We start from the raw sequence: 14538 nt of genomic DNA on the forward strand, positions 1-14538 counted from the left end.
CTATGCCTGCAAAAGGATATTTATATACTTCTTATACCTGCCCTAAAAATGAAAAAGTTCTTACAAGTTAAAAATATATTTCCATGTAGGAATGTAAGGAGTTTAACTTTTATTAAGTGCCTTATGATTTCTCTTTCCCATTTACCTTTTTTATGCTTCTCTTAAATCTTATATTTGAACTTCAAGTTTTCTATTCAGCTATTTAGCTCTATTATTTCATCAAGAAGGCTTGAAAATACTTTTCTTGAAGGATTATGCTCAGTTTTGTTGGATAGATGATTTTTATTACAATTATTACTTCTTTGCCTTCTGGAATATCATATATCAATCCCTCCTAACCTTTAATGTAAAAGGTGTTAAGTCTTATTATTAACCCTGATTATGGTTCCACAATACTTGAATTGTTTCTTTCTGGCTGCTTGCAAAATTTTCTCCTTGACCTGGGATCTCTAGAATTTGACTATAATATTTCTCAAAGTTATCCTTTTGGGATCTTTCAGGAGATTATTGATGGATTCTTTCAATTTTTATTTTAGCTTCTGATTATGAAATATCCTGGAAGTTTTCTTTAATAATTTCTTGAAAGATGATGTCTAGGCTCCTTTTTTGACCATGGCTTTCAGGCAGTCCCAAAATTTTTTAAATAATCTCTTCTGGATATATAGGTCAATTGTTTGTTTTTCCACTGAGACATTTCACATTTCACATTGTCTCCTTTTTTTTTCACTCTTTTAGTTTTGTTTGATTGTTTCTTGATTTCTTACAGTCATTAGTTTCCATTTGCTCAGTTCTAAATTTTAAGGAATTATTTTCAATGAATTTTTGTGCCTCTTTTTACATTTAGACATTTATGCTTTTCTTTTTTTTTATGTTAAACATGTTAAAATATGTTAAATCCAATATGCATAAACATGTTTTTACAGTTTTCTTGCTGTACAAGAAAAAACAGATCAAAAAAAGAAACTGAATGAGTAAGAAAACAAAATGCAAGTGAACAACAACAAAAAGAGTGAGAATGTTATGCTGTGATCCACATTAAATTCCCTTAGTCTTCTCTCTGTTTATACTCTTCTTCACAAGATCATTGGAACCGGCATTAATCATCTCATTGTTGGAAAGAGTCACATTCATCAGAATTGATCATCATATAATATTGATGTTGTGTACAGTGATCTGGTTCTACTCATTCCACTTAGTATCAGTTCACGTAAGTCTCTCCAGGCCTCTCTAAAATCATCTTCCTCATCATTGCTTATAGAATAATAATATTCCATAATATTTATAATACCATAACTTATTCAGCCATTCTCCACCTGATGGGCATCCACTCAGTTTCTAATTTCTTGCCACTATGAAAAAGGCTACCACAAACATCTTTGCATATGTGGGTCCCTTTCCTTCCTTTAAGATTTCTTTGGGATATAGGCCCATTAGCAACACTGCTGGGTCAAAGGATATGCACAACTTTTTCAATATAGTTACAAATTGCTCTTCCAAATGGTTGGATCCATTCACAGTTCCATCACCAATGTATTAGTGTCCCAGTTTTTCCACATCCCTTTCAACATTTACCCTTGTCTTTTTCTATCTTCTTAGCCAATCTGAGCTGTGTGTAGTGGTATCTCAGAGTTGGCTTAATTTGCATTTCACTGATCAATAGTGATTTAGAGCACCTTCTCATATGATTAGAAATAGTTTAAATTTTTTCATCTGAAAATTGTTTGTTCATATCCTTTGACCATTTATCAATGGAGAATGACTTGAATTCTTATAAATTTGAGTCAGTTTTCTATATATTTTAGAAATGAGGCCTTTATTAGAATCATTAAATGTAAAAATGATTTCCCAATTCATTGATTCCCTTCTGATCTTGTCTGCATTAGTTTTGTTTATATAAAAACTTTTTAACTTAATATGATCAAAATTATCTATTTGGTGTCAATTATGACTTCCAGTTCTTCTTTGGACACATATTCCTTCCTTCTCTGCAGGTCTGAGAGGTAAACTATCCTATTCTTCTGATTTGCTTATAATATCATTCTTTATGCCTAAACCATGAAACCATTTAGATCTTATCTTGGTATGTGGTATTAGATGTGGGTCAAGCCCTAATTTCCATACTAGTTTCCAATTTTCCCAGAAGTTTTTGTCACATAGTTAGTTCTTATCTCACAAGCTGGGGTCTTTGGGTTTGCCAAACACTAGATTGCTCTAGTTATTGTCTATTTTGTCCTGTGATCCTAACCTGTTCTACAGATCAACTACTCTATTTCTTAGCCAGTACCAAATAGTTTTGATGACTGCTGCTTTTAAGTCTGGCTAGACCACCTTCATTAGCATTTTTTTCCCCATTAATTGCCTTGAAATTCTTGACCTTTTGTTCTTCCAGATGAACTTTGTTACTATTTTTTTCTAGATCTCTAAAATAATTTCTTGGGAGTTTGATTGGTATGGCACTAAATAAGTGGATTAATTTAAGTAATATTGTCATATTTATTATATTTGCTTGGCCTACTCATGAGCATTTGATATTTTTCCAACTGATTAGATCTGATTTTATTTGTGTGGAAAGTGTTTTGTTATTGTGTTCCCAAAGTTCCTGACTTTCCCTTTGCAGATAGATTCCCAAATATTTTATACTATCAACAGTTATTTTGAATGGGATTTCTTTTATTTTCAGAATTTCAAATTTGGTATTTAATTGAGGGTTTTTAATTTGTTCTTTTTCTAGCTTTTTGAGTTGTAAGCCCAATTCATTGATCTTCTCTTTCTCTATTTTATGAAAGTAAGCATGTCTATAAAATTTCTCCTTATAACTGCTTTGGCTGCATCCTACAAATTTTGGTGGGTTGTCTCATTATTGTCATTCTCTTGGATGACATTATTGATTGTGTCTATAATTTGCTGTTTCACCCATTCATTCTCTGTGATTAGATTATTTAATTTCCAATTAATTTTTGGTCTATTTTTTCTTGGCCTTCTATTGCATGTGATTTTTTATTGCATCATGATCTGAAAAAAATTATTTACTATTTCTGCCTTTCTGCATTTGATTTTGAGGTTTTTATGCTCTAATACATGGTTTATTTTTGTATAAGTTCCATGAGCCACTGAGAAAAAAGTAAATTCTTTTCATCTTCATTCAATTTTCTCCAAAGATCTATCATACCTAACTTTTCTAACATTTTGTTTACCTCTATAACTTCTTTCTTATTTATTTTGTGGTTTGATTTATCTAGTTCTGAGAGAGCAAGATTGAGATCCCCCACTAGTATAGTTTTGCTCTCGATTTCTTCTTGCATCTCTCTTAACTTCTCCTCTAGGAATTTGGATGTTATACCACTTGGGGCATAAATGTTTAATATTGATATTGCTTTAGTGACATATAGTTTCCTTTCTTATCTCTTTTAATTAGATCTCTCTTTGCTTTTACTTGATCTGAGATCAGGATTGCTATACCTGCTTTTTTTTTTTTTTTTGCTTCACTGGAAGCACAATAGATTCTACTCCAGCCCTTTACTGTCACTCTGTATGCATCACTATGCTTTAAATGTGTTTCTTGTAAATGATATATTGAAGGAATCTATCTTTTAATCCAGTCTGCTATCTGCTTCCATTTTATGGGAGAGTTCTTTCCCCTAATACTTGTATTTTCCCTTCTGTTAGTCTTTCCCTTTCTTTTGTCCCTTTCCCTCCCACTTCCCTATAAGGTGAGACAATTTTCTCTTTGAAATCAAATATGTCTGATATTCTCTCTTTGATCCAAGTCTGATGAAAGATTCACATAATGCTCATCCCACTCTCTTCTTTCCCTCAATTATAATAGGTCTTCTTTGCCTCTTTGTGAGATATAATTTCCCTTATTTTACCTCCTTTTTCCTCTTTTTCTGGTATGATCCCCTTTCTACCTCTAGTTTCTCTTTCATATCATCATAATAATATCAAATTATACCCACACTCTCTAAATATACCTATAATAGATATATAGTTCTCAAAAGTTCTTTCATTTTTACCTTTTTATGTTTCTTTTGAGTTCTGTATTGAGAAATCAAATTTTTGTTCAGTTCTGGTATTTTCACTAGAAATATATGAAAATTATTCAACATGTATAGGACTGCTTGCCATTTGGGGGAGGGGGTGAAGGGAGGGAGGGAAAAAGTCGGAACAGAAGTGAGTGCAAGGGATAATGTTGTAAAAAAAATTACTCAGGCATGGGTTATGTCAATAAAAAGTTATAATAATAATAAAAAAAAGTTTGAATCCCACCCCCAAAAAAGAAGAAATACATGAAATTCACCTGTATCATTGAATATCCATCTTCTTTCCTGAAAGATAATGCTCATTTTAGGTGGATAGCTTATTCTTGGCTGTTGCCAAGTTCCTTTGCCTTTTGGAATATTAGACTCCAGGCCTTTCAATCCTTTAAAGTGGAAGCTGCTAGGTCCTGAGTAATACTGATTGTGGCTTCTCTGTATTTAAATGGTTTCTTTCTGGCTGCTTGTAATATTTTTTCCTTGGTGCAATACTTCTGAAATTTAGCCACAATATTCCTTGGGAATTTACTTTTGAGGTCTCTTTCAGGAGATGATCTGTGTGTGAATTCTTTCAATGGTTATTTTTCCTTCTGATTCTAAGATATCAGGGCAGTTTTCCTTTATAATTTCCTGTAAGATAATGTTTAGATTTTTTTTTTTCATCATGGCTTTCAGGAAGTCCAGTAATTTTTAGATTGTCTTTCCTAGATCTATTTTTCTGGTCAGTTGTTTTTCTTAGGAGGCATTTCATATTTTCTTCTATTTTTTTCATTTTTTTTTGTTTTTGTTTGATTGATTCTTGAAGTCTTATTGAGTCATTCACTTCATTTTTCAATTCTAATTTTTAAGTGTATTATTTTCTTCAGTTACCTTTTTTTAGCTCCTTTTGTAATTGGCCAATTGAATTTTTTTGTTCATTGCATTTTTTTTCCATTTTACAAATTTTGTTTTTCAGTGAATTGGTGTCTTTTTCATATCTCTTTTATAGGGCATTATATGCTTTTTCCATTCCTTCTTGCAATGATCTCATTTTCTTCCCCCATTTTTCTGCTAACTCTCTTTTAAGATCCTTTTTGAAACCTTCCAAGAAAGCCTTGTGAAATGGGGACTAGTTTATATTTCCCTTTGGGACTTTATTTGGGCTTGTTTTGCCTCCAAGAACCTCAGGATTTGAGGTTTGTTTCTCTTTCTCTCCATCTTTGTCAATGGTGGGAGTTCTTTTTGGTTTGTTATTCATTTTTTTTAAACTTGAGATCTGCTTAATGCAAAGGAGCAAAGGTTGCTTTAATTTATTTTGGGCAGTTCACTGATTGATTTCAGGTGTTGGATAATCCAGGCTAAATCCTGCATTCTTTGGGGACTCTGCAGTTTACAATTTGCCTTTTGTAGTAAATCTGCCACATCTTGCAACCAGGACAGAGTAGCCTAAGAGACTCACAGAAGATTCCTAGGTGTGTGGAAGCTGCAACATTCTGACTCCTTGCCCTAGCTCCTTGCCCTGGTCTCCCTGTCTGGAATCCTTGGAATCTCCCTGCCTGTTTGAAACAGATCTCTTCTGAAGGTCTTCCAAGGTATCTTCTTCTGGGAACGTGTTGTACTCCAAATGTTTGTGGGTTCTTTGACTCCAAAACCAGTTTAGAGGCTTAATCTGCTGTTGGTTTGAGAGAAGGTCAGAGGATTTCAAAGAAAATTGCATCTACTCTCTGCTATCTTGGCTCTGCCCCTGCTGCCAATTCTGCTTTTCAAGGCATTCTTCTCCTAATTGGTCTTTTTTCTTTCTTTTAAAATTGGCATATTCTATTTTTTTAAAGATGTTGTTTGGAATGATAAAGAGCATTCAGTCTGCTGATGTGGCTTGTGTTGGACATTCCTCCATTCTTACCCAGGTGTAATAGATCTTTCCTGCCAGCCCTCTAAGTTGTCTTTGGCTTAAAAAAAAAATCATTTTATGCTTTTGTGGGTTATGCTACTCTAAGAATTGTTTTATGCAATTTTTATAAATTTTAGGAGGAATTTTGAGGAAAGCTCAGGTGAATCACTGCCTTTCCCCCACCATCTTGGCTTCTCTTCCTGATAATCTCTTGAAAAGAATCCCAAAAAGGAAAGCCTCAGGACCATCTTAGTCAAAATCCAAAACATACAAATCAAAGAGAAGCTTCTCCTCAATTTACAAATGGTCAAAGGATATAAATGGTCATCTTTTTAAGTAAGAGATCTAACTTATAAATAGCTATGCAATCAAATGCTGCACTATTATATAAGGATGTACAAATTAAAGTGCTGTTGAGATTCCAATTTTTACTTATCAGATTTCCAAGGTAAAAAAAATGAAACATTTCAAATATTGGAGGATTTATGCTTGTTAACCCACTTTTGGTAGAGCTTTGGATTGATCTAACCATTCTGTAAAATAATTTATAACTAAGCAAAAACAATTATAAATGGTGTACACAAAAACATCAAAAAAATAATCCCCCATCTGCAAATAAACAAATAAGTAATGTATGTGTATGCATATATGTATATTTCTTTATAGTATCTATTTTTAATAGAAGCAATGGATTGCAAATGAGGAGGTATCCATCATTTGAGATTTTGATGAACAAATTGTGGTATATAAATGCAATGGGTTACTATTGAGCTATGAAAAAGAGAAAAAAAGCTGGTTTCAAAAAAATCTGGGAAGATTTTTGTGAGCTACACAGAATAAAATGTGTAGACAAAGGAGAATAATTTACATATTAGTAACCACATTGTAAAAAGAAACAACTCTGAAGGCATAAAACTTCCATCAATATTATCTTAACCCAGTGGTTCTCAAAGTATGGTCAGAATCCTGGGGATCTCTAAAACCCTTTTAGAGGGCCTACAAATTCAAAAATAGTTTTTATTTCCAATAAGGTAAATATCTATAAATATAATCCAAATAAACAAAAACTTTTTGGAGAGATCCTCAATAATTTTTAATAGGATAAAAATACTGAAAACAAAAGTTTGAGAACCACTGCCTTAATCTATCTAATATAATCTCAAAGAACAAATAGAAGTGTACAGAATGAGACCTAATTTTTGGAAATTTACTGTCCTTGACTATGCATATTTATATAAAGTTTTCATTTTTATATCAATAAGGGTTAAAACAGAGAAATAAAGATCTTTGTTAATTAAAAAATAAAGTTAAATCTAATAAAAACATAGACTATTAGGATAGTTTAGTTATAATGTGAATAGAAAGAGGGAAACCGTATGTCTGAACAGAAGAAGATATAAGGCAGAAATGTGATGGGAATAGAATGGACAAAATTTGATAAAAGATTGAACATGACATAAGAAGGTAAAAGAGAGAGATGAGTTGAATAATATTGATGGTTACATTTGAGTGACTAATAGGATAGTGTTGCGATTGAGTCCTTATGTTTTCTTCAGTGATCTTTTTTCCTTATATTATCATGAGTATTGCAAGACAAGATAACTTTGAAACTTAGAAAATAATGATTTTTTTTTTTTTTGGTTTTTGTTGTTGTTAGCCACATAAGAGGAAATCAACTCATGTTTTATTATTTCTCTGGGGAGGTTGTAAGACATTCTACCCTGGAGTTTTAATTTAAGTATTCTAGATTAATTTATAGCTTTGAGGGTCAATGTACATATGGTTCATTTTCCCCAATCATATGTCAACTTTTGGATAACAAATATACCATTTTGAGGACTGATAAATTAGATAAAATACTTGTAAATGATAAAAGAAATGTGCTTTGCTTAGCACTCCATATTCCTTTTCCCATTCTTGTTATTACTAAATCAGAAAGGTTGCAAACACACAGAATGGCTTGTATATTTTTTCACATATGGACTCTAATCTAATTTAATAGAAAAAAGATTTAATTATAGAAATAAGTAAAATAATCCCTTCTTTTAAGGAAATTATCATAGATGTAGTTTGCAGGTTAAATTGCACTCTCATTTGGGGGTATCATTGCAAGACTAGTAGACAAGTTTGATGAGGTGTGTTGTGAATAATGAGAACATTTCCCAAAATACTGTCTACTAACGTTTCATTGGAATTTTTTTCTTTTTATATTTTTTCAACATCCTAACTATTTCTCCTATGAAGCCAAGTCATCCAATAGTAACTATTCCTGAAAATGAAGCCCTTGGTTTTAAAGAGGTATGTATGGGTAAGATATATTATAAGTAGAATTGAAGATGCCATTTATATTTATATAAGCTGATAGAAATGAATCACTACTATTGCTTAATACTTCGATGTACAGTGAAAGCAAAATAAAGGGTGCTTAAATGCCAGTGTTATCTGAATAAAAGCAGCAAGTTAGTAAGACCAATGAGAAGTTGAGGGTTCCTTCCTTCTAGTTATAAGTGAGATTGGGCTGCTAAAATGGGCATGGTGGAGATTTGTTCTATTCTATGATAGAAATACAGGGTTGCATGTAGAAACTTAAAGCTGGGGTTGTGAGGAGACCACACAAGAAAACATCAGGATAACTCCTGATCTGGGAAAAATAAAGACTGCCACAAATTAAACTATATTTTGACCTTCAAAATTTTGACCCAAAAAAATGTCCTTTTTGACAGACAAGGAAGCATGATTGGAAAGAGAAAAGGTAACTGAATACGAAGTTTTAATTGCTTAAAAAAATAGGGCTTGAGCCCTAGCCTTCAAACTACATTTCTAAAAGGTCTTTTGACTATCAAATATCAATACAATCTAATAAACATTTATTTAGCACTTATGACATACTAGGCACAATGGTAAACACTGATGATTCAATAAGTGACAAGAACTCTGTCTTCAGTGAGTTTATAACTTAAAGGGAAAAACAGCACAGAAAAGGAGGCAAGTAAATAGGTGCGAAGGGTAGGGGCTTTGGGTTAGGGATTGGGTAAGAAGAGGGACCTGGCACAGGAGCCTCTTGATTTTGGATTTGAAACCAGGCAGGGCAGCAGATACAAGGTGGAATGATCTGAGAGTTGTTTCTGTCTTCAGTAAAGGAAGGCTTTGGGAGGAGTTTAATACTCCACTGTAGCCCTAAAATCAGAAGGGCAAGGAGACTGGTGGAGTTAATAGAGGCTTAAATTAACTGGATAATGTTGAGTTTAGAACTGATGAGCTTATCCTGGGAGGCTCATTTTTTTTTAATATGAGTTGAAATCAGGCAGAATAGCAAATGCAAAATGAAGGCAGAGGAAAAAAGTCTTAAGGTTATCATGAAATAATCTTTGCATAGTAATTTATGCAAGTAACATGACTTAATAACTTGAAATATTGTAGAATTGTAGATCTAGATTTGTAAAGAACCCCAAGAAGTCATTTAGTCCATCTCCCTTATTTAACAGATGAGAAACTGGGAAGCCCAGAGAAGCCCAATAACTTAATACATGAGAGCAGGAGAGACAATGTTGTGCAGGACATGAAGTCAAGAAAGAACTTCAATTGAAATCTCGCTTCAGACAGTTAATAACTATGTGATCCTGGGCAAGTTATTTAACATTTCAATGTCTAATTTATCTGCAAAATGAGATAGTTGGATTCAGTTGCCTCAAAGATCTCTTCCAGCTTTAAATTCAATGCTGGAGAAAGGATCCCAATTCCAAAGCTAGAGCTCTGGCCATTGTATCACAAATAGTTGAAGCTACATTCTGACTAGACTATTTAGGCTCAGTAGGAGAATTAAAGAGATTCCCTGGGAAGAAAAAAATCTTCCCAATAAAATGAACATTTTCAAGTTTTTCTTTTCATAGAAGTGTGTATATTGTGTGTGTGTATGTTTATGCACTTGTTTATGAATGTGTATACATACCCATGTGTATGCCCACTTGTGCTTATTTATGCATTAAGATATCCTCACAAACAAAATAGAAATTTGGGTTAGAAGGGAAGAGCAAAAAATTCATGCAAGAGACTAACCTATAAAATTACAAAGGATCTATCTGTCTTTTACTTTTACTTGTTCATTTGTGCATTCTTTCTAGTTCTCCTCAAATCAAGTGATTCTAATGATATATGTTTTTCTCCCTGTTTATTCTGAGCTAATAAATTTCACCCAAGCCTGCCTCACTTGGTACTTATACACTATGGTGTAGATAAATAACATTAGATTTGGAGCCGGAGGACATGGGCCTGAATTTGAGTTCTATCCCTTACTACTTCTGTAATTTTGAGAGAGTCACTTAACCTTTCCATGCCTTGTCTTCTTTTTTTGTAATGTGAGAGATGGACTAGATGAACTCAGGAGTCCCTTAAAAAGTCTGTATCTGTTATGCAACAATGAACTTCGGTGTACAGTGAAAGCAAAATAAAAGGTGCTTAAATGCCAGTGTTTTCTGAATAAAAGCAGCAAGTTAGTAAGACCAATGAGAAGTTAAGGGTTCCTTCCTTCTAGCTATAAGTGAGATTGGGCTACTAAAATGGGCATGGCAGAGATTTGTTCTATTCTATGACAGAAATACAGGGTTGCATGTAGAAACTTAAAGCTGGGGTTGTGGGGAGACCACACAAGAAAACATCAGGATAACTCCTGATCTGGGAAAAATAAAGACTGCCACAAACTAAACTATATTTTGACCTTTAAAATTTTGACCAAAAAAAAATGTCCTTTTTGATAGACAAGGAAGCATGATTGGAAAGAGAAAAGGTAACTGAATACTAAGTTAGTTGACCATGGGATGTTCTCAATATATTATGTTTGATTTCTTTATTACTTCAGCAAAATTGGGAGCCCTGTAATAGGCTCACATAACTCTTAGTGATATTTAGCCAGATTGTAATATTTACACTTACATTCTCCCTAAACCCCTTTCCTTGTTATTTATTTACACATCAAACCTCAGTAAAAGTAAAACATCTGTCTTATAATGAAATTCCATTTTTTAGGGTTAGATTGATGCACAACCTTTTCTTCTAACAAGCTCATTACAAACAGAACATAATATATTCCTTTAATTTGACCTTATGATCTTTGTTTGGTCTTCTCTTACATTAAAAAAAAAAAAGACATGTCTGGACTTCCATCAGATTGTTATTTTTGGGTGCCCAATTTTTTTGTTGTGGAAAAAATGTTATTTAAAAATAAAATCAGGTGCCCACTTTTCATTTGTCTGATGTTGTGATTACATATGAATGGATTGTAGGATGATAAATCACATTTTCTAATTCTTCAAGTTTCCATTCTCTTTTTTTTTTAAACATTCATTAAAATAGAGTTAGCTATGGTTAAATGTAATGACTCTATTTATCATGCAATTCTAACTTCTTCATTCCTCAAGCTGGGAAAACCAATCAGATTGTCTTTTAACTCTTGGAAAAAAAACAAAAAAAAAAATCAAAGAAACACTGCAGAAAAGTAAAAAATAAATTCTTCTCCACAGTGAAAGCTAATCAGTTCATGAAGACATAGGAAACATTTCATTCAGCTTCAGTTAAGGTAAACATTAATTTTAGAAAACATTGAATTAATATGATAGAGCTTGTTACATGTAGAAATCAAGGGCACATTCAGGGTTATGATTTTCTAAGTAAGACTTTGAACAACTATATTTGTTTTTTACACTTGGGTTTCCATTGAAGTCCAGCAAAAGGAATATGGGCAAAAATACTCTGTATTTTTTTTTTAAAAACATGATTCTATAAGAATGTTATCTCATATTTCATTGGACATATATAGAGGACCTTATTGTGTGGAATGGTTAGGAGTAAGAAAGATCTGGTTTCAAACCCTGCACCTTATACTTATTAGTTGTTACCCTAGAAAAGTCATTTAAACTCTGTACTTTAGAAAACTCCCATGGGATTTAGTTATTAAATTATAGATAGGCAAAAATCTACTTTAATGAAAGGAGTTACCATATTAAAGTTTCCTATACTGATGATATCATAAATACTTCCTGAATTTGGCAAAGCATATAGTCTAATAATTGGTTTTTAAAATTGTCAGTTATTTGATCATATTGCCTATGATCTCTCTGATTCTGAGGCTGACCCTGCTGGTCCCCGGATTCCCTGTAGCACAATTCATTTCCTCCAACATCAGTTTTGTGTTTAGATTCCCTTTTTGCCACTTGGATTTAGAAAACATTCAATACTGTTAAAATAAGTTGAAAAACAAAGAGACAATAATTGAATGGCTAATGAGATCACACAAAAATAAATTATATATGTATATATATATATATATATATATATATATATATATATATACACATATATATTTGCTTTGAATTTTAGAACTCAGTTGTGTATTTCTAATGTTTTCAGACAAGTTTGCCATTGCACTGTATGGGATTGGTAGGTAAGAAAATAGAGTTAAAGGAGAAAAAATAGTAAATGGCTTGACCCGTGTCATAGATGGGTAAGAATTAGAAGGGATATTATAAATCATTTGATTCCTCTACACATATTTAAATATATAACACTTATATCAGAGTCTATACTCCCAGAAAAAGTCAGGGTACCAGTTGAGGGATAGTCTTACATTATTTGGTTCATACTTTCCCACTCACAAAATCTGGGGAAAACATCACTAACTTGTTCTATAAAATTCACTGAAAACAAGTTCTATTGTGAGCACACAATTCATAATAAGAAAGAAGATAAATGAGAAATAAGTTTTATTGAAAGAATTGTGGAACTACACAAAAGTCTAGCATAGTACTTTTGGATAACAAAAGAGCAGTTAGGTGGTATAGCAAAGAGTCAGGAAGACTCATCTTCCTGAGTTTAAATCTGGCCTGAGATGCTTACTAGCTGTGTGACCCTGATCAAATCACTTAGCATTTGCCTCAGCTTCCTTATCTGTAAAATTGCCTGAAGAAGGAAATGGCAAACCACCCCAATATCAATCCACTCTAGTACCTTTGCCAGGAAAAGCCCCAGTGAGGTCATCCAGAAGAAGACATGACAAATCAATTAAACAAGAACAATAAAACTTTATTGCTCTGTGTTGTCCCCATGGGACTTTATTCGATGACCTCACTGCTTTGATACTGAATGAAGTTTCCTATTGCTCCAAGCAAGTGTCCTCTTTTACTATGTAATAGAGTTACCTTTTGGTTAGATTTGGGGAAACATTATTCTTTGGGTATGATTGTTGCTACCAAAGGGAAAAGAGCTCAAGAATTCTTATCACATGGTAAAAACACTGCTTCTAAAGAGTGGCATCTGGGCAAATCACCTTGGGGTGAAGGAATTCACAATCCACTTTTCAGTTGAATATGCATTATTAAAATTTTCTCCATCACTCTCTGAAGTCTAGATAATCAACAAAGCAATAAATCAAACCCTGATTTGTAGCATTTGCTGATTTCAGGGATGTAGATACTCATTCTGAAGATAAAACAATCTAGTCTCCTGGCAGAGCCAATTAGAGCAAACTCCATCATATCCATCCTTACATGTTATAATTCTCCTTACGGGCTTTCTCTACAGTGCAACCTATTTCTGATGCTATAGTGCTGGGACCATCTTAACAGAGATGTTTTATCAATATTAAGTCACAGAGCTATAACTCAATTGGGGCATCTAGGATTTTTTTTGAGGTTACTTAAATTTTGACATGGTTGTTAATGGCATTTATATTTTTTTCATTATCACAGAAACAAGTTGGTAAGAAAGAATGATTTATTCAACGAGTAAGTTTCCAGTTGCCAGGCTTTTTATTTCCCATAAAACAATTTCCTAGGGTTGCCCCTTCCACCAAAAAAAAAAAAAAGAAAGAAAGAAAGAAAGAAGAAAAAGAAAACCCAATCCCCAATTCCTTCCTCCCCAAACAAAACAAAACAAAAAAATTGAAGTTATAATTTTTCTTAAGTTAATTTGAGTTTCATTTTGGTGAAGAACCCACCATCAATTCTATGTCCAGTTTGATGGGAGAATGGAAAGTTGCCACCCGATTTTATATATTCATAAAAATATAGACTCCCCAGTAAGGAAATGCTTTCTACCATGTATGTCAGCACCTGCTTTGAAACATAGAATTATTTGGGGACAAGAAGAGGTTGAATGACTTGTCCAAAGTCACACAGCCAGGTATATGTAAAAGATGAGATTTGAACCCATGTCTTTCAGGTTCTAAGACTTGCTCTGTGCCATAATGCATACTTCTTAAGGTTTAAATGTATGAGCATTAATGTTCGTTATCTTTTCCCCCTCCAGCTGGCTACATAATTCCATGTAGGGAGAACTGGATTAACAAAATAAACAAAACTTAAATTGCACATAAAATAGATTTTGATGATTCTGGTAGAGAGAAGGAGGCTTATAATTTTGTACAGTTTAGCCATGCAAATAATTTATATATGAGTCAAAACATCACCTTGTGATATCTTTGGTCATCTTTGAAAAAAAGATGTATCAATAACAGAAATCAACTGTAAAATGGAGATAATGATAGCACCTATCTAGGATTATTGTGATGAGATAATATTTGTAGGAAAAATACTTAGCATAATGTCTGGCACATAGTAAGCATTTAATAAATGTTTATTCCTT

At 32.9% G+C, this 14538-nt stretch overlaps 1 protein-coding gene across 2 annotated transcripts in view; it reads left to right on the forward strand.

Annotated features, from left to right (window-relative positions):
- The window catches only part of MLIP (muscular LMNA interacting protein), a 391579-nt gene that overhangs the window by 368150 nt on the left and 8891 nt on the right, over positions 1-14538 (forward strand). For both annotated transcript variants that reach the window (XM_051997169.1, XM_051997172.1), the window contains one exon: positions 8149-8202. In XM_051997169.1, coding sequence (XP_051853129.1) covers positions 8149-8202 — 54 coding nt within the window. The remainder of the gene's footprint in view (positions 1-8148; positions 8203-14538) is intronic.

This window comes from Antechinus flavipes, chromosome 4, assembly GCF_016432865.1.
Source record: "Antechinus flavipes isolate AdamAnt ecotype Samford, QLD, Australia chromosome 4, AdamAnt_v2, whole genome shotgun sequence".
Lineage (NCBI taxonomy): Eukaryota > Metazoa > Chordata > Mammalia > Dasyuromorphia > Dasyuridae > Antechinus > Antechinus flavipes.